This window comes from Bos indicus, chromosome 6, assembly GCF_029378745.1.
Source record: "Bos indicus isolate NIAB-ARS_2022 breed Sahiwal x Tharparkar chromosome 6, NIAB-ARS_B.indTharparkar_mat_pri_1.0, whole genome shotgun sequence".
Lineage (NCBI taxonomy): Eukaryota > Metazoa > Chordata > Mammalia > Artiodactyla > Bovidae > Bos > Bos indicus.
The window spans coordinates 35,466,495-35,488,242 of record NC_091765.1 but is presented as its reverse complement, the minus strand read 5'-3'; the positions used below and the strand labels follow the sequence as shown (position 1 = coordinate 35,488,242).

Below are 21,748 nucleotides of genomic sequence, written 5' to 3'. Positions count from 1 at the left end.
TTTCCTCCTAAAACAATTAATTAAAAATAACTATAGCTAAGAGCAAATGCGAAGTTTTATGCACACACACACATGTAATCACATTAGTTTTTGCCATTCAATATTGAAAGGGTTTCTTTCCACTTACATTTTCTTTCAAATCAGTCTTTTTAAAACTTTAAAACATATAGAAAAATATTCCTAGATTTCTTAAGAATCTCCATACCATCTTCCATAGTGGCTGGAAACTCAAACAGGGCTCTGTATCAACCTAGAGGGGTGGGATGGGGAGGGAGATAGGAGGGAATTTCAAAAGGGAGGGGATAATGTTGAGTTTTGACAGAAAACAACAAACTTCTGTAAAGCAATTACCCTTAAATAAAAAGTAAATTAAATATATATATGGAGAAATATTAACTGTTATTTCATAAAAATATTTCTACATGCTGAGGAATGAAGCACCAAAGATGAGTATGCAAGAAAACTAAAGACTTCAGTCAATATTTCTCTGTTAATCTTTATCCTTTTTGGTTTATTTCTCTTTTTCTTCCTGAAGTGTTAGTCACTCAGTCATGTCTGACACCTTGTGAACCCCATGGACTGTAGCCTCTGTACATGGAATTCTCTAGGCAAAGATACCAAAGTGGGTAGCCAGTCCCTGCTCTAGTGGATCTTCCAGACCCAGGGATCAAACCTGGGTCTCCCACATTGCAGGCAGATTCTTTACCACCTGAGACTTTCTGAAAGCTTTATTTAATTCTCTTCTCCCATTTTCTTATTCTAAAATTTTTTCTTATCTTTTTATTTCTAATTTGCTGATTTGCTCTAGTATGTCACTTACTATTCTCTCATTGGCAATGCAATAGCATTTTTCCAGATTGCATGAATGAAACTTACTTGAAATTCTTTTGACCCTAAGGTGAATAGAAAATTACACTTAAAGTCTTTTTGTATACCTCCTTTCTGTTCTTGACCCTTTACCTCTTACCTAGGTTTGTTTTCACTTCTTGCACATTCAGGATCTGGCCTGGAGTGAGTGGCAAAGAGACAACCATAATTGGATGAAGTACTCTGCCTCCAATAGGACCCAACACACATAGAATACCCTTCACTTCCTCTTGTGTGAGTGTGTGTGTGTGTGTGTGTACGACTCTCTTTTTGCTGGTACTTTCCAAATCAGGAACAGTCAATGAAATAGAATATTACAATCTCCACATTAAATATGCAAGATTTAATACTTTGTAAAGAGAAGAGACCCAATTTCATTAAAATATAATGCAATATAAAATAATGCCTTATAATTTGTAATGAAAACTTTTAGCATCGTATTTTAAACCCTTGGGAATGTACTGTGTAAAATGCTACTGCAATTTTTATTGCGGTTACTCCACTTTAGTCAGGATCATGATTGCCTCAATCTGCCTCTTGATTATGGTGATGTGGTGGCAAGGGACAGGGTTTATATTAAAAAAATTGACAACTAATTTGGTATCAATTAATATATAAATCAATATAAAAATCAAAAATTAAGAATATTACTTTATTTTCTTAAGTTACTCCTGGAGGAGGAAATGGCAACCCACTCCAGTGTATATGTTATTTATATTATAAAACTATATACCAAATAATATAAATCATAACACAAATCAGTCATTGTATCATTCAAATAAATTCTAAGCAATTTATTAATTTCTATAAATTTTGATGTGCTCTTTTTTTTTTGGCATGGATGACACCAGCTAAATGATCTCCCCATCAGAGATATGATTTAATATAGGTAACTGCCTCTGTCTGTTTTAAAGACTTCTTCATCAGATTTAGAGCCATGAGTGACATGAAATCTCAGTAAGTTTATAATTTCTTTTAATATCAATGGTATTGCCACGTGACTGAATTATCTACTAGACACCACTGAGTTAACAGTGATTGCATTATGTTTTTTCATTATTTCTGTGTGTATTTTTAAATATTCAATATATTTATTATTAACTAAACCATAAAAATTCTTATAGGAATGTCCTATTTAATCAATTCATAGAGCTCAGCAAACATTTAATCAAACTTAGGGCATCATAAATCAAGGTGCTTAAACATTATACTTTTGAGTCTTGTCATAAAAATTTCATTTTCACATAAGTTATTAGAAAATCTGTATTTTCTCATGTAATTTCTCCTGTATTAATTTTTGTGTTAAGTAGTATCTGTAAACATTTTTCATATCTAAAATATCTTTTATCAGTTTTCATGTTATTTTCAGTTTAAAAGGGAAATAATTTTTTCCTTATAAAGTTAAAAAAAGATTTAGAATATCATTTATGAAAACCAATTCTCCTTTTCCTTTCTGTAAAAAAAAAAAAACCTTGTTTTCCAAATGTTAAACATAAAACTGATCTGAATTTCATGATGATGTTAAAAGTTCTAATTTTTTCTAAAATTCTTATTTTATTGAATTTTACTAACATATTTGATAGTGTTTTTGAAGTTTTTTATTTCAAAGGCTTTACTTTACTTGAAAATTTTTATCATTACAAAAGCTTATTTCATGAAACTAATTGGTGGGTTCTAGTGGTAAAGAACCCACCTTCCAAGGAGACATAAGACATATGGGTTTGATCCTTGGGTTGGGAAGATCCCATGGAGAAGGAAGTGGCAACCCGCTCCAGTATTCCTGCCTGGAGGATCCATGGACAGAGGAGCCTGGCAGGCTACAGTCCATAGGGTCTGAAAGAGTCAGACATGACTGAAGTGACTTAGCACACATGCAATTTCATAAAGTTCTTTAATATTTTTCTCTTGATCACAAATTAATTTTAACAGAAATTAAATGTCATTGAAGACAAAAAAAGTCTAGTAATTTTTAATGATACAAATTTAGATCGTTATTTGAAGTCTACATTTATATATTAAGTAAAAACTGATGGACTTCTGTGGTTGTTGAGTGGTAAAGAACACACCTGCCAATGCAGGAAAGGAGGATGTGATCCCAGGGTCAGGAAGATCCCCTGGAGAAGGGAATGGCAACCCACTCCAGTATTCTTGCCTGGAAAATTCCATGGACAAAGGACCCTGATGGGCTACAGTCCATGGAGTCAACAACAGAGTTGGACACAACATAGGGACTAAAAAAAAAAAAACAGTTCACTAATTTGTATTGAAAATCAAGTGGATTTTATTTCAAAAATACATATTATATTTTAAAATATAATTTATTTTTGATATTGATTTGTTATTTTTGATTTTGATATCTTATATATCAAAAGATGTTCCAGACTGATATTTGCACTGTATCATTAGATAATCCAGGACTTGGCTCATTATTGATAACATTTCTATTTTTTTCTAAGGTTCAAAAAATTCCCACTCATGATATCTAAAATACTTTGAAAATTTAAACCTTTGTCTCTTTTCCAGTGTTTTTAATAATTTATTATAAATTCATAAATAATATTTAGTAAAATCTATGTACTGTGGAAAACTCTGAAAGAGATGGGAACACCAGACCACCTGACCAGCCTCTTAAGAAACCTATATGCAGGTCAGGAAGCAACAGGTAGAACTGGACATGGAACAACAGACTGATTCCAAATAGGAAAAGGAGTACGTCAAGGCTGTATATTGTCACCCTGTTTATTTAACTTATATGCAGAGTACATCATGAGATACGCTGGGCTGAAAGAAGCACAAGCTGGAATCAAGATTGCCGGGAGAAATATCAATATTTCTCAGATATGCAGATGACACCACCCTTATGGCAGAAAGTGAAGAGGAACTCAAAAGCCTCTTGATTAAAGTGAAAGAGGAGAGTGAAAAAGTTGGCTTAAAGCTCAACATTCAGAAAATGAAGATCATGGCATCTGGTCCCATCACTTCATGGGAAATAGATGGGCAAACAGTGGAAACAGTGTCAGATTTTATTTTGGGGGGCTCCAAAATCACTGCAGATGGTGACTGCAGCCATGAAATTAAAAGACGCTTACTCCTTGGAAGGAAAGTTATGACCAACCTAGATAGCATATTCAAAAGCAGAGACATTACTTTGCCAACAAAGGTCCATCTAGTCAAGGCTATGGTTTTTCCAGTGGTCATGTATGGATGTGAGAATTGGACTGTGAAGAAAGCTGAGCACTGAAGAATTGATGCTTTTGAACTGTGGTGTTGGAGAAGACTCTTGAGAGTCCCTTGGACTACAAGGAGATCCAACTGGTCCATTCTAAAGGAGATCAATCCTGAATGTTCATTGGAAGGACTGATGCTAAAGCTGAAACTCCAATACTTTGGCCACCTCGTGCAAAGAGTTGACTCATTGGAAAAGACTCTGATGCTGGGGGGGGATTGGGGGCAGGAGGAGAAGGGGACGACAGAGGATGAGATGGCTGGATGGCATCACCGACTCGATGGGCATGAGTTTGAGTGAACTCTAGGAGTTGGTGATGGACAGGGAGACCTGATGTCCTGCGATTCATGGAGTCGCAAAGAGTCAGACACGACTGAGCAACTGAACTGAACTGAGCTGATGTATTGAGAACAATTAGTATGTGCTAGAAAGTAAACTAAAGTAAGCACCAAACAATTTAGAAATTCTAACTACTACATAAATCACACCTAATAAGAAATTGTGTGTGTGAGTGCTCAGTTGTATCCCATTCTTTGCAACCCCATGGACTGTAACCCACCAGGCTCCTCTTTTCATGGGATTTTCCAGGGGAGAAATCTGGAGTGGGTTGCCATTTCCTTCTCCAAAATAAGAAACTGATGTCTGTCAAAAAACCGATATAGTACATCGATTAAGGAATCTCCTTAAACTAATGAATCTGCCTGTAACGCAGAAGGCTTGGGTTTGACCCCTGGGTCAGGAAGATCCTCTGGAGAAGAGAATGGCAGGCTACTCCATTCTTGCCTGGAGAATCCCATGGACAGAGGAGCCTGGCAGGCTACAGTTGGTGGGGTCCCAAAGAGTCAGACACAACTGAGCGACTACCATTACTATTATGTAGTGCATAAAACGGACCCAACAAATTACTAGTTGTGAAAACAGTTCAGACGTTATAAAAGGAATTCCATTGATCATGTATCCTACAAGATATATCTTTTATCACACATACACAATTAACTTGGAGTAATTTAATATTGCAATTTTTTTAAACTAAGTTGATCAGTTATTGTTGTTTAAGTTGTATCCAACTCTTTTGCAACCCCATGGATTGTAGCTTACCAGGCTCTCTATCCATGGGATTTCCCAAGCAAGAATACTGGAGCGGGTTGCCATTTCCTTCTCCAGGGGATCTTCCTGACCTAGGGATCAAAACCATGTCTCCTGCATTGGCAGGCAAATTCTTTACCACTGAGGCACTAGAGAAGTGCTTATGAGTTATTACACTTTGTCATAATATATTTTCCAGTATGTATGGCTGTATTTCAATATTTTAATAATTGCTAGGTCACATTGGTGTATACTGACTGAATACAGGTTTGGAGTTAGGGCTTTGTGGGATGTTACCAGATAACAGTGAGGTGCTATAGCCTAGGCTTTGAGTGGAAAGGCCCTTTTATTTCTGAGACATACTGAAATTGTCAGTGGGCTCTAGATTTGATTGCTGGGTAGGTGGCTCAAAGACTTCACATGCACACACTTAGGAACCTCTCTTCGGGGATTGTGTGTCCTAACACTGAGAATAGTATTATCTATAGTAGGGAATGGGAACTGTGAAAACCACCCTCCACATCCACCTCACTTCACTTACTCCTTATAAAGGTCTGCTTGTCTATGGAATGGTAGGAGACTAAAGGTTTTAATTCACTTACTAAATCAAGTCTTTAACATGTACTCTTGTTATCAACAAAGCTAGTAGTTGTTTAAAAATTTCTGAAGATTAATCCAATTGCAATCTGGATTGCAATTTTTAACTTAAAAACATCTGGTGTTTTCTTTAAAAAAAAGAAAAAAGAAAAATCTGGTATTTTCTGCCTTATAACATTGACTTTATTTATTAGAATTAGAAAATTTTGAAATTTGTTCTAAATTAATGGTTCTTAACCACAGTCATGCATTTAAATCACCTGCAGAGTTTAAAGAACTATATATACACATTCTCAATTCCCCAGAACAGCGCTACGATTCATAATCTTCAGACGGGGCAAGGGTGATGGACAGAATGTTGACACTTGGTTTCAAAGTTAACAATCACTTCTGATTTCCATCCATAACAAAAAACTACTAGTCTAAAGAAATGTTAGGAAAAAAGAAGAAAAGCAAGAACATAATATGCTTTAAAAGTTAATAATAGAAAAATAAGTTTGAAGAGCAACTGTGTTTGTATGCCACAAAATATGTGGTCTTTGTTTTCACCGTAATCACACATTGCTTCCCAACAAAATGCTCTACCTACCAGGTTGTGGCGTGCATTCCAATGCACCAGCTCTTTTTGTTCTCCTATGATCTGGCTCAGAAAGGTTAGCAGTAAAAAAATGAAAAGACCATTTGTTCATTTTGCTAAACCCACCTTTCCCTTTTGCTATAAATACAAGGCTATATCCAGAACACTCTTGCACGGCTAAGAGGAACGGGTAAGGTAGTGAGGTGGAAAGTTTGTAAGAATGATTTATCTTGATAGATGGATTTAATTCCAGTGATTCACAAACTTCAGTGTGCACTGGAATCAACTGGAGAGCTTGTTAAAGCACAGATTTTTGCCTCACTCCAGGGTTTCTTAAATTAGCAGGTCTGTGGGGGGTGCCCAGAAGTTGTATTTTTAAAACTCCTAGGTGATGCTGATACTGCTGATTCAGGGACCCTGGTTTGAAAACCAATGCTTTACTCTTTAGTAACACTCTTAAGTAGATAGATTTTAGCTGCCAAGAAAATGCTTTATTACATCAGAAGGTATCTTGATTTTTAAAATTATATAATTATTTAACACATATTTCTATAAATTAATTTGAATTGGGGCTATAATAATTTTACTGCTAGGATCTAGCATAAAGTTAATACTCTTCACCACCTACCATGGCTCCCAAATGCATACACTTTTCCCCAAGCTACATATTGTCTTCTTCCACCAAATAAGTTAAAAATTATGCCAGGCTATTTATTAATCAGTGGAGAGAAGAAAATCAAAACAAAAACTCCGGACATGAATGGAGATTCATTAATTTAGCTCAGTGCCCTAAAGAAAGCAATGCAAAATTTAATCCAACAATAGAGACTAAGTGAAATTAGCACCAAGTATATATACTTTCTATGAAGTAGAGATGATTTAGTATTATTGTCACAGCGACATATCCTTACGGAGAATAATTAACATATGCCAGAAGTGCAATTTCATTGGTACATAATTTCACATGGGAAGAAACACAGTCAGATACCAAACACTTGTTTTCTCGTGTCTGACATTCAGACCTCAATGAATAAATTTGTTCATTAGAAGTCTGAAAATTACAGACATATATTACTTGATGTGTTCAATATTTTTAATAAATCTTCCTCTAAATTGTTTTCCCCAGTGAAAAATTATATTCCCATTTAAAATATTGTTTGATTCGTGGGAAAAAAGAAGCAATGTTTTAAGAGAGTAAATTTATTTTATAAGAATTTCTATTTTTCTGAAATTTCACTGATTTTACTGCTTGGTACCCTTTAGACATGCCCTGTAATGGTTTGCTTTTACTTACAGTGTTTCTGTTTTGAACCTATGTATTTCTTAAAAATCTGGGGAAAATCCATTTAAGTGGCACTATTAAGCAAATATTCTCTTAGTAAAGCACTTGTAGCTCTCCCTTACTTTCAAGTGGCCACCAGTTGGAAATTGCTTTGTTAAGCAGACCATCTTTGAGACAGTCCACTTAGAAAGTTGCTACAGCTTTTAACACAGCTGAGTTTAAGGTCCCCTCAATTATACTAGCAGTATATATCCCCAAGTTTACACAGCTTCCCCAAACTATCATCCATTTTCAATTACAAGGAAACCTGAATAATTTTACTTTTTTCAAAGAGAACTAGAATCTTGCACTTCCAGTACCAATAATATGGTACCAATGTGGATGGGGGCAGAGCCGCTCACTCTGCAGTCATATCGGACCATGACCATCATGCTTCAGTACATGTGAAAATGCATGTTAGCCACATTGCTGCTCAGGACTGGAAAAAAATGAGGTAAACCCAGTGCTTAACTCTCTCTCTCTTCTCTTTTTGCTTCTATCTAGCCCAGGAACAACAGCAGCTGATACACAGCAAACAGGCTGAAAGTCACGCGGCTGTTGGCAGAGGAACATTGGAGCAGCAGCCCCAAGACTGTGGTGACCCAGGTCACAGATTGTAATTACTATTGTCCCTAACCCAATCATTGTCAACTCTATTTATGAAGACTTACAAACAATACATCACTTGCCTGTCAAATGTTTGATGATGACACATTAACGTACCTCTTGACCCTTTTCTACTGCTGCTGTGTATTAGGTGAAACTGAATGAATTGCTGGTTCCCAGCATGAAAGGAACATGTGTAATTATTGGAGCTCTCTTTACAGACACAGAAGGGAACAGAAATGCTATCACACTAGGTTGTAAGGAATTCACAGGTTTTCAAATTTAAATCACATTATTGTCCTCCAAAGAGTACAATTATGGAAGAACTTTGGCATGGATGGAAGGACTTGATCATTTTAAAGCAGCTGAGAAGCCTTTCTTCCCTTGTTTGATAAGAGATTGCCAAGGTGTATTGATCACAGACTAGGGCAAAGAACTGTGGCTCAGAATCAACAAGAATATCATGTTGATCTAAAGTTGGCATGTCACATACTTTCTCATATTTCTAATAAATATTTCACCATTCCTTTTAGGCTTCATCTCTTAGAAACATAAAGTTGGTTACTGCTAAAAACATCTATGTTTGGCATATATCTAGTCATATAAAACAAGGCACTCAAATTGAGGAATCTGATTTAAGGGAATCTCTTTAAGAATTCAGGTGAATATAGCTTATAAACTGTACTCAATTTTTGTTAAGGGGTCAAACTTCAGTATTTTCACAAAATACAATGAAACCCTCCTTGAATTATTGAAATCACATGTAAAGTTATGGAAAGTATCATTGTTTGATAAAGTGATTCTAACCAAATTCTGAATCTCTTTCTCTCTCATGATTTGAGTGGCTTTTTACAAATTTCTTCCCCTAAATAGCATAAAATTTAGGATGCCATTTGCCAAGTATATATAATCTATATTTTCAAATATGAAGCACAAACATGGTTTATCTGAATTACCACACAATCTATCATGAGATTTGAGTGGTTTTAAATATGAATTTTTAAATGTTTCCTATTTTCTCATCTTATATATCAGCAGTGACACAAAAAATGACTGACCAGATGAACTACCAGGCAGTGAAACTAGCCCTTCTGCAGAAGAAGATTGACAATATTTCTTTGGCTGTGAGTGATGTAAGGAGCACATATTCCTCACTAGAAGAGAAAATCAATGAAGACAAAGCCGGGGAATTTAAATCTTTTCTAAAAGGTAAAAGTAAATTATTCATTTAGTTGAGACAGAAGGCAAAAGACTCATTTATCTTTTCCCACATCATTTTAAGATCTTTTCTTTAGATTGGGAGGTAGAGAATTCTAAAACAGATTTTTTGGGGGAATAAGATACTTTAAAATCCCTTAATTTCTGAAATAATGTGAACCATCTAAATATATTTTTACTAATACAGACAAATCTTTGACTATTTCATCTGACGTACTGACATTGTGTACCTAGTTATAGCCCTATCTGTATTCCTTTATAGTTAAAATGAGCTATACTTAATCTGCTTCCATTGTGGTTTCCAGTTCAAGATAAAGATGCAGTTCAAGATAAAGATGCAGTCAAGGGAAGCTTATCAAGGCACATAGATCCATGAATGTCTTAATATTGATAAAGATATTGAGAATAAATCTAAAATATATTATTACCCCAGAAACTAGCTCATGGAATATAATCAATAAAATATATTCTAAATTCCATCAGGTCATTATTCATAGAAATCTGAGTCAGTTTTGCCTGAATTTTGTGCTCTTGAATTAGCAGTCTCTGTTTCTTTCTGGAGATCTGCAGGATAATCCATTTCCTGTTCATTTGAGTTGTTAGAATTCATTTTTTTGCAATTGTAGGATTGAGGGTCCATTTTATTGATGACTAAATTTGTTCTCAGCTTCTAGAGGCTACTGCATTTCTTGGCTCATGGTCTTCTTCCTCCATTTGCAAAAGCCAACTCAACAGCTGTTGAGTCCTCATGGCAGCTCTCAGACCCACTCTTCTGCCTTCTTCCTCATTAAGGACACATATGATTACACTGGACCCATCTGGATAATCCAGGATAATCTCCTCATTTCAAAGTTCTTAACCTTAATCATATCTGTCAAGATGCTATGGAAGGTAACATATTCACAGGTTTAGGCGATTAGGGACTGAACATCTTAGGGGCAGCATTATTCTGCCTACCAGAGAGTTTTATGCATAGTGAGTAATTGGTACGGTAGCAATACAATAGGACCCCTTGATAATTTCAATAAATCCAATCTAAGGGGATCAGGGAAGGCTTCTACAAAGAAAAACCAAGTCAACTGATAAGTAATGGATCAGGAGGACTTAATTTGGCAAAGAGATTTCAGGTAGACCACGGATATTCTAGACATGTGTTTTGGTTACTAGGAGCATCTCAAGTCACTGGGTTTATTGTATGTTTCCAAGTTTCAGGATTACTTGTCCTTTCACTTTATTTTGTACATAAAAAATATGCACTGTTCATCCCATTTCTACCACTCATGTTATTTTTTTTTCTATTTTATGTGGTTCACAAATAAAAGAAATAAAAAGGTGAAGATTTCCATATCATTTACTAGTACAGAGCCATCATTATTTTTTCAGTCATGTAAATTATTAGTGCTATTAACCAACTGAAAGAAAGACTCTGTCTTACATTTCTGGTATGTCCCCTATGGCTAAAACTCATAGCAAGCATAAGAAAGGAATATATTTTCCCTGAAGTGATAGCATGAGAAAGAAGTTAAATAGAAACAGTACACAATCAACTATAACCATCATAATAAAATTTGTTTAACAAAATTTAGTTATCATAACCTGAGAGAATTAGGCCTGTCAACAGCCTTTTGTGAACCTACTAACAAAAAAACTGGCCCTGACACAGGAAAAATATGCATTCATAGTAACAACAACAGTTCCTCTTCAATAGGAGGCATTAATTGTGAGCTGAGCCCAATCAATTAAAAGAACCAGAGGGCTTGCAGTTAATGAATGTTCATACAGGGAACAAGAGCTAAATTCACCCCCAAGGTACTGCACTTTCCCAGCAAAACCATGACCCTTCTCTCACTTACACTACATCAGACCGAGAGGCACTGCTTTATCTGCTAGGAGCTGGAGAAACTGTTTAAAATCAAATGCCCCAACACTTTTAGAGTTATCTAAATGTTATGAATAGACCATGTGTTCACAGCCACAGGAGGGACATGCCAAGATATCTGATATCAGATATATCTCTTAAGTTACCATATACAATATCGAATTGTTAGGAAGTAGTAGCACATTGAGTCACATGAAACAGAATCAAACTACACTGAAAATGATGTGCTCCCTCAAATATTGACATAAGGCATTTTGACATATTTTTGCAAAAGTTAGATTCTTGCACAGATGTTTCTATAGTAACAAATTATATGAATATTATCTGAAAAGCTTGTTTTCCTGAAACAAGTTTTTAAAGCTAATAATCTGTTTGATTCCTTTTCAGACACTAGCTATAATTTTTACCCTTTACCCAATGTAGTTTTCCATTAAAATTTTAAAGCATGAATTGTTACTTTTATTGTTTATTTTTTTCATAATTACTTTGTTCAGGATTCTGTACTGAATTTTATACCTATTTACAGTGTTTTCACCTATTTTCATTCTTTTCCTGATTTTCAGATCATGCTGCTTTCCCTGTTTAAAATCTGTTGTTACTGTTGCTATTATTCACAATTAATAAATTCAGTTACACTTAAGTTTTATTTTACCTTGTCAATATTTTTTTTCTTTTTAAATTAATTAATTTATTTTACTTTACAATATTCTATTGGTTTTGCCATACATTGACTTGAATCCACCATGAGTGTACATGTGTTCCCCATCCTGAACCCCCCTCCCACCTCCCTCCCTGTACCATCCCTCTGGGTCATCCCAGTGCACCAGCCCAGAGCATCCTGTATCATGCATCAAACCTGGACTGGCAATTCGTTTCACATATGATATTTTACATGTTTCTGTGCCATTCTCCCATATCATCCTGCCCTTGCTCTCTCCCACAGAATCCAAAAGACTTTTCAATACATCTGTGTCTCTTGTGCTGTCTCACATACAGGGTTATTGTTACCTTCTTTCTAAATTCCATATATATGTGTTAGTATACCATATTGATGTTTTCCTTTCTGGCTCACTTCATTCTGTATAATAGGCTCCAGTTTCATCCATCTCATTAGAACTGATTCAAATATATTCTTTTTAATGGCTGAGTAATATTCCATTGTGTATATGTACCACAGCTTTCTTATCCATTCATCTGCTGATGGACATCTAGGTTGGTTCCATGTCCTGGCTATTATAAACAGTGCTGCGATGAACATTGGGGTACACATGTCTCTTTCGATTCTGGTTTCCTTGGTGTGTACGCCCAGTAGTGGGATTGCTGGGTCGTATGGCAGTTCTATTTCCAGTTTTTTAAGGAATCTCCACACTGTTCTCCATAGTGGCTGTACTAGTTTGCATTCCCACCAACAGTGTAAGGGGGTTCCCTTTTCTCCACAGCGTCTCCAGCATTTATTGCTTGTAGACTTTTGGATAACAGACATTCTGACTGGCCTGAAATGGTACCTCATTGTGGTTTTGATTTGCATTTCTCTGATAATGAGTGATGTTGAGCATCTTTTCATGTGTTTGTTAGCCATCTGTATCTCTTCTTTGGAGAAATGTCTGTTTAGTTCTTTGGCCCAGTTTTTGATTGGGTCTTTTATTTTTCTGGAATTGAGCTACCAGAGTTGCTTGTATATTTTTGAGATTAATTATTTGTCCATTGCTTCATTTGCTATTGTTTTCTCCCATTCTGAAGGCTGTCTTTTCACCTTGCTTATAGTTTCCTTTGTTGTGCAGAAGCTTTTAATTTTAATTATGTTCCATTTGTTTATTTTTGCCTTTATTTCCAATATTCTGGGAGGTGGGTCATAGAGGGTCCTGCTGTGGTTTATGTCAGAGAGTGTTTTGCCTATGTTTTCCTCTAGGAGTTTAATATTTTCTGGTCTTACGTTTAGATCTTTAATCCATTTTGAGTTTATTTTTGTGTATGGTGTTAGAAAGTGTTCTAGTTTCATTCTTTTACAAGTGGTTGACCAGTTTTCCCAGCACCACTTGTTAAAGAGATTGTCTTTTCTCCATTGTATATTCTTCCCGCCTTTGTCAAAGATAAGGTGTCCATAGATGTGTGGATTTATCTCTGGGCTTTCTATTTTGTTCCATTGATCAATATTTCTGTCTTTGTGCCAGTACCATACTGTCTTGATGACTGGGGCTTTGTAATAGAGACTGAAGTAAGGCAGGTTGATTCTTCCAGTTCCATTCTTCTTTCTCAAGATTGCTTTGGCTATTCGAGGTTTTTTTGTATTTCCATACAAACCGTGAAATTATTTGTTCTAGTTCTCTGAAAAATACCATTGGTAGCTTGATAAGGATTGCGTTGAATCTATAGATTGCTTTGGGTAGTATACTCATTTTCACTATATTGATTCTTCCAATCCATGAACACAGTATATTTCTCCATCTATTAGTGTCCTCTTTGATTTCTTTCACCAGTGTTTTATAGTTTTCTATGTATAGGTCTTTTGTTTCTTTAGGTAGATATATTCCTAAGTATTTTATTCTTTTCATTGCAATGGTGAATGGAATTGTTTCCTTAATTTCTCTGTTTCTCATTGTTAGTGTATAGGAATGCAAGGGATTTCTCTGTGTTGATTTTATATCCTGAAACTTTACTATATTCATTGACTAGCTCTAGTAATTTTCTGGTGGAGTCTTTAGGGTTTTCTATGTAGAGCATCATGTCATTTGCAAACAGTGAGAGCTTTACTTCTTTTCCAGTCTTGATTCCTTTTATTTCTTTTTCTGTTCTGATTGCTGTGGCCAAAACTTCCAAAACTATGTTGAATAGTAGTGGTGAGAGTTGGCACCCTTGTCTTGTTCCTGACTTTAGGGGAAATGCTTTCAATTTTTCACTATTGAGGATAATGTTTGCTGTGGGTTTATCATATATAGTTTTTATTATGTTGCGGTATGTTCCTCCTATGCCTGCTTTCTGGAGGGTTTATATCATAAATGGATGTTGAATTTTGTCAAAGGCTTTCTCTGCATCTATTGAGAAAGTAATATGGTTTTTATCTTTCAATTTTTTAATGTGGTGTATCACGTTGATTGATTTGTGAATATTGAAGAATCCTTGCATCCCTGGGATAAAGCCCACCTGGTCATGATGTATGATCTTTTTAATATGTTGTTGGATTCTGTTTGCTAGACTTTTGTTAAGGAGTTTTACATCTATGTTCATCAGTGATATTGGCCTATAGTTTTCTTTTTTTGTGTGGCAGCTTTGTCAGGTTTTGGTATTAGGGTGATGGTGGCCTCATAGAATGAGTTTGGAAGTTTACCTTCCTCTGCAATTTTCTGGAAGAGTTTGAGTAGAATAGATGTTAGCTCTTCTCTAAATTTTTGGTAGAACTCAGCTGTGAAGCCGCCTGGACCTGGGCTTCTGTTTGCTGGAAGATTTCTGATTACAGTTTCAATTTCTGTGCTTGTAATGGGTCTGTTAAGATTTTCTATTTATTCCTAGTTCAATTTTGGAAAGTTGTACTTTTCTAAGAATTTGTCCATTTCTTCCAAGTTGTCCATTTTATTTGCATATAGTTGCGAATAATAGTCGCTTATGTTCCTTCGTATTTCTGTGTTGTCTGTTGTGATCTCTCCATTTTCATTTCTAATTTTGTTGATTTGATTTTTCTCCCTTTGTTTCTTGATGAATCTGGCTAATGGTTTGTCAGTTTTATTTATCCTCTCAAAGAACCAGCTTTTGGTTTTGAAGTTTGCTTTAAAAATCGGGTCTGTCTTTCTTTCTTTCTTTTTTTTTTTTGCAAGGTAATAGTAGGTTATAAAAATGAAAATTAAAGGAGTAATGGGGACTTAAAAATAACAAAAAAATAAAATAAAATATATTTTTTTAATTTAAAAAATGATAATATAAGACTTTCTCTGGAGCTGTTGTGGACAGTGTGGGGTCAGTTCATTTTCAGATAGTTCCTTGGTCTGGCTTGTACTTCTCATGGTTTATAGGCCCTACCTATGTAGTCGGTGCTAACTATAGGGTTTTAATCCATTGCACCTGTCACTTCCAAAGCGGTTCCCTCTGTTTATTTTAGCTTCTTCTGTTTGCTAGTCTCTTCAGTGTCTAATTTCCACCCTGACACAAGGGGCGTGGTGATGGTCACTTTTTTTAGGCTCGCTTGTTCAGTCGTGCTTTGGGGAGGGAGGAACACTGCAAACAAATATCACTGGCATGTGTTCACAGTGATTCAGCCACACTGGGTTTGCCCCCGCTCACGGAGTGTGTGCTTTCCCAGTCTACACTGCTTAGGCTCTAGGTTGCTCTGCTGGGAACTATCTGATGTGGGCCCTGGTTTGCATGCACTTCCCAGGTCTAAGCCGCTCAGGTTCAGGTTCTCGGGTACTCCACAAAGACACAGACTTGGTTGGGCCTGCATTTTGCGCCCATCCCAGGTCTGAGCAGCTCAGGTGACCAGGTTCTTGGGGTGCGTAGTCGCCCCCAGTTGAAGGCTGTGACTTATCCCCTCCCCCATCCTAGCCACTCAGTTTTCTGGGTGTACAACGGGCGCGCCTTCTCAGGTGTGCCATGTATCTCTTCTGGGAAGCTGATCTCTGGCTGTGACGCTCCCGGCGGATGTTGACCGTCCAGAATCCCAAGAAGTCTTGGTTAGCAACGAAGTTTGTTTGCAGTTTGGCATAGGATGCCTCTCTGGGGCCGCGATTGCCCCCTTCAGGTTCTGGCTGCGCTCGCCTGCCTGTCCCCGGCGGGGCATGGGCCGCTCCCAGCCTGCTAGCTCTGCTCAGTCCTTTGTTCTGCAAACGTGCCTGGCGGTGGTTAGGGCTTTTTGCTGGATCACGGGATAGCTATCCCACAGTCTGGGTTGCTATCTCAAGCTAGTTTCCTCAGATTGCCCTCAGGGCATTCAGGACCAGTCCTTATCCTAAGCAATGCCGCCCACTCCTCCCTGTTCCTCCCCAGCTTGCTAGTGGGGGATGCAAGCATATGGGCTGTTGCACCGGTGGGAGTTGCTGTTAGGCACATAATCTGTGGGTTTTAATTAAGTATTTATTTTTCCTTCCGGTTATTTTGCCCTCTGAGAGTCCAAGGCTCGCCACAGACCCCCCGGAGAGATTGTTTTCTGGCGTTTGGAAACTTCTCTTTTTAAAGCCTCCCTTCCTGGGACGGATCTCCATCCCTACCTCTTTTGGCTTTCTTTTTATCTTTTATATTTTGTCCTACCTCCTTCCGAAGACAATGGGCTGCTTTTCTGGGTGCCTGATGTCCTCTGCCAGCATTCAGAAGTTGTTCTGTGGAATTTGTTCAGCGCTCAAATGTTCTTTCAATGAATTTGTGGGGGAGAAAGTGGTCTCCCCGTCCTATTCCTCCACCATCTTAGGACCACTGCCCCTACCTTGTCAATCTTGAAAAACATTTTAAAGCCAAAATTGTTAGATTATAAATTTCAGAGAAGTCTGATTCCTAACCTTAATTATTTTATTGTGTTTCATCTAGTTGTTGCCGTGAAAATTAAAGATGATTTTAACTAACAGGAAATGACTAAATGATTCTATATAAAGTGCCATAAAAATATCATTTCTATTAAGTGGTGCCTTACACTCAGCGAAGCTACCGTATTCTGTTTTAAATGTCATAAATCTCATTGGCCAAATTTCATTTTCTATGTAGCATCTAGAATATACTCAATGAAGATTTGTTGTATAAATGAGTGGTGTGTCAAATGCTAAGTAAAATTTAAAAAATAAAAATACTTAAAAATCTTTCTTGGTATAATTGTTCATTTTAGTAAATGCAAAAGCTAGACTGTGTCAGTATAATTTATCTTAACTGCAGCTATTTAATCTTTTCTAATAAACTTAGCTTTTCTTTAGTATTTTGGTGCTGTGTGTCACTGATTACTATTTCATACTTCACATGCTTTTTTTTTTCTATTACATACAAGTTGATTTTCACTTACTTACAGTTTTTAGACTATGTTTATTTCAGTGTCCAATGGGTTTAGAAGTGTAAATTTTGTGCTCTAGAAATCCTAAAGCCTAAAAGATCTATTAACAACATTCATCTTTAGTGTTTAGGATTTCTAAGGAAATATTTATCCATTCACAGCTTTGTCTTTGTACCACATTAATTACCAAGTATCAAGATGCTCAAGCAATACATCATTCCATTTGATATAATTGTTCTTTCACAATATGTTTTATGTAAGCCTCTCAAGCAACTTACTTTTTTAAACTTGCTTACAAAATAGAGACATGTAAAGACTATATATTTTTATTTGCTAATTATTTTTCTTGAATAGTCCTCATAGTAGCCATAACTTGTTTCACAATACTCCATAGTTCAGACCTTCAATTTAAAATACTTTGTAATATGTTGCCTGTATTTTGCATTATAAATGTTGGCTACTTGTTGGATTTGAATGGACATATCTTCCATTTATATCTGTTTCATTGCCACATACTATAAATATGCCTCAAATATGTTTTAGTTTTCCCACTTTCTGTTTTTGTATGTAACTGGTTTGTCTGTTTTTACATTTTAAAAATATTTATTTCCTGTTTTAAATGATTCTGAATAGTTCAAGAGTTTTTTCCTCTTTTCCCTTTTTTTTAATGCTGCTTTTTGAATGTCCATAATTCTGGCTTGTGATCAATCTGTTCTTTCTAAAAGGGAAGTATTAACATGTACTTTATTAATGGCAAGTTAATAAACTCTCCCCTTTTTGTTAAGCATTAATGTAATGATATTATAAATTAACTATACTTCAATAAAAAAATTAAGTACAGAATTATCAAACTAAAATTAAATAAATAAAATCACCTAAAAAAGAATTAACATCATGTTATGATAGGTCATGTATATCTTAAATTTCTGTCTTCATTTGACTTAGTTTTGTGGTTCCCCAAACATCTCATTATTTTTATTTCATTGTTATTATGAACTATTGTTGAATTTTGTGATTATTACTTCTTACTACTCCTCATTTGGGAACCTCATGAAATTTCTTTCTGCAGTCAACATATTAAGTTTTAGAAGCACAAAATACAAGCTCTGAAACCTAATTACAGTTGACCCTTTATCAACATAGGTTTGAATCTCCTGGGCCCACTTACATAAACATAAGCAAACTTTTTTCAGTAGTACATACTACAGTGCCTCACAATCCACAGTCAGTTGGTTGAATCTAAGGATGTGGAACTGTGGATTCGGAGATTTGTTGTTTAGTTGCTCAGTCATGTCCAACTCCTTTATGACCCCATGGACTGTAGCACACCAGGATTTCCCAGCTAAGAATACTGGAGTGAATTGCCATTCCCTTTTCCAGGGGGTCTTCCTGACCTAGGGATCAAACCATGTTTCCTGCTTTGGCAGGCAGGTCCTTTACCACTGAGCCATCATGGATTCAGAAGAATCTTGGATATAATGGAGGGCCACTACAGATAATATGTGGAGTTTTGGCTGTGCAGAGGGCTGGTGCCCCAATCCCTGCTTTGTCCAAGGGTCAACTGTACTAGAAAGTCACGAGCTAACACCAGGTACTAAGGCAGAAAGCCCCAAACCATTTATTTTCATATAAAACTAAGGCTAGAATCATTGCATACAAGGGTCTGTTCACTGAAGTCCATCGTATTTCCTTCATGTCTTTTTGTCCAAAGAAACTTAATTCTACAGTTCTAGTGTGTACTACCTGCAACTGATTTTTTCCCCCTCAGACTTACCAATTAAGAAGTGATCATCTTGTAGGAATGCCAGTAATTTTTTAAAATTTCATAAGCAAATGTAGTCAAGAAATATTTTTATTTCATGTCATTAATGTTTAGTCACAAACTTTTATCTTTTTAGAGATATAAAAGTTTACACAGTTAAAATCTATGTCATTTACTGTTGTTTCTTATTTCTTTCTCCAGGCCTAAAGTCCAAAAGCATTAATGATCTGGTAAAAGAAATAGTAAGAGAACAATTTAAAATTTTTCAAAATGACATAGAAGAGACCGTAGCGCAGCTCTTCAAGACTATATCAACTGTCTCCAAGGAACTTGAAAATGTCAGACAAATAATTCAACAAGTTAATGAATCTGTAATTTCAGTAGCAGTCCAGCAAAAGTCTGTTTTAATGCAAGAAAATAGGCCTACTTCAATTGATATACTGGACCTGAAAGATCACATTGTAAATATAAGACAAGAAATGACCCTTATGTGTGAGAAGCCTGTTAAAGAACTAGAAGCAAAGCAGACTCGTTTAGAAGATGCTCTAGAACAGGAGCGCTCCAGTAGAATTCTGTATTATGAATCCCTCAACAAGACCCTTTCTAAAATGAAGGAAGTGCAAGAGCATCTTTTATCAACTGAACAAGTATCAAATCAGAAGACTGTTCCAATTCCTGTATCAGTTAGCAATAACTTCACTGAATACGTATCTACTCTACATCAGAATATAAAGAAACAAGGTTTGATGTTGTTGCAGATATCTGATGATCTGCATGCCCAAGACAGCAAGATAAACAATCTTACCCTTGCTTTGGAGATGGAGAAAGAATCTGTCAGGGAGGAATGTGAAGACATGTTATCCAAGTACAGAGATGGTTTTAAAGTTCAAATTAAGGACACAGAAGAGAATTTACAAGTTTTAAACCAAACATTGATTGAGTTTCTCTTTCCAATGGACAATAAAATGGACAAAATGAATGAGCAACTAAATGATTTGACTTATGATATGGAGATTCTTCAACCCTTGCTTGAGCAGGGAGCATCCTTGAGAGAGACAATGACTTACGAACAACCAAAGGAAGTAGTAGCTACAAAGAAAAAAGTGGAAAGTCTGACTAGTGCTGTTAACAGTCTTAACGTACTTACCAAAGAACTTACAAGAAGATACAACTTACTTAGAAATGAAGTACAGAGTCGTGGGGATGCCTTAGAGAGACGTATTGATGAACATGCCTTAGAAATGGAAGATGGTCTAAATAAGACAATAACCATTGTAAATGATGCCATTGATTTCATTCAAGACAACTATGTATTAAAAGAAACTTTAAATATAATAAAGTATAATCCTGAGATCCATCATAAATGTACCCAAAATATGGACACTATATTGACATTTATTTCTCAATTCCAACATTTGAATGACTCTATTCAGATTTTGGTCAATGACAGTCAGAGATATAACTTTGTTCTGCAAGTTGCCAAGGCCCTTGCATATATTCCTAAAGATGAAAAACTAAGGCCATCCAACTTTCAAAAGATTTCCAAAATGTTCAATGAAACCAGTTCCCAAGTGATAAAATTCCAGCAAAATATAAGTCATCTGGAGGAAAAAATACTCTCAGCCACAAAAATTTCCAAAAATTTTGAAACTCGGTTGCAAGGCATTGAGTCTAAAGTGACCAAGATGCTCACACCTTACTATGTTTCACTAAAAAAAGACAGTGCAGCTACAAATGAGAGCAACCAGGCTCTACAACTGCAGGTATTAAATTCCAGATTTAAAGCACTGGAAGCAAAATCCATCCATCTTTCTATTAATTTATCTTTAATTAACAAGACTCTCTATGAAGTAGTAACAACATGTCATGATGCTTCTAGAAGTATATCAGAACTGAATGCTACCATACCCAAGAGGATAAAAGATTCCCTACCAAATATACAACTTCTTCAGACAAGTCTGACAGAATATGTGGAATCAGTAATTGAAATAAAAACTCAAATTGCCCTATCTAATTTAACTTGGTATATAAATCAATCATTGTCCAGTAGTCTTGCAAATATTGTCAAGTCACAGAAGCAGATAAAAGCATCACTGAAGAAACCAAATACTCTTAAAACAACAGTGAACCTGACAACTGTCCAGATAGGCCGGGCCCAAAGAAACACAGACAACATTCTACTTCCTGGTAAGCTATTATCAAAAAAATAACTTTTAATCATTTTCCTATTTAAGTTTATTTAGTACATATGCATGGTTTAGCAAGATCATAATCTTTGGCACTTAACTGAGCTTGGATAAATAGTTAAGTAATTCAAAGATCTCTGATACATTATTTGAATCTTATTTCATCCTGTGTAAAGCAGTTATCAATACAAAACAAATGCTTATAGTGTAAATACTTGTTCTATATGTCTTTTTTTCTGACAGGCCCCCAATAAAAAGATCAAGCTTGCCCTTGTAGAACATTTTCTTGCATAGGTAATTAAAGGAATTTATTAGACAATGAGCTCCTTGATGAATAAGACTAGATTGTGTTCTGTTCATTTTGGTGTTATGTGGCGAAATGTTTGGTGTGTCATAGGAACTCAGTGTATATCTGTTGAATGACTGGCCCAGTGAATGTACAGTGAGCAGGGATTCAGTTTGGG

At 35.9% G+C, this 21,748-nt stretch overlaps 1 protein-coding gene across 2 annotated transcripts in view; it reads left to right on the top strand.

The window, feature by feature from the left end:
- The window catches only part of MMRN1 (multimerin 1), a 93,640-nt gene that overhangs the window by 51,199 nt on the left and 20,693 nt on the right, over positions 1–21,748 (top strand). Inside the window, exons 5-7 of one of the 2 annotated variants that reach the window (XM_070791182.1) lie at positions 8,179–8,280; positions 9,319–9,489; positions 19,300–21,285. In XM_070791182.1, coding sequence (XP_070647283.1) covers positions 8,179–8,280; positions 9,319–9,489; positions 19,300–21,285 — 2,259 coding nt within the window. Of the gene's footprint in view, positions 1–8,178; positions 8,281–9,315; positions 9,490–19,299; positions 21,286–21,748 lie in introns of both variants that reach the window. The other variant, XM_070791181.1, reaches the window with a different exon arrangement.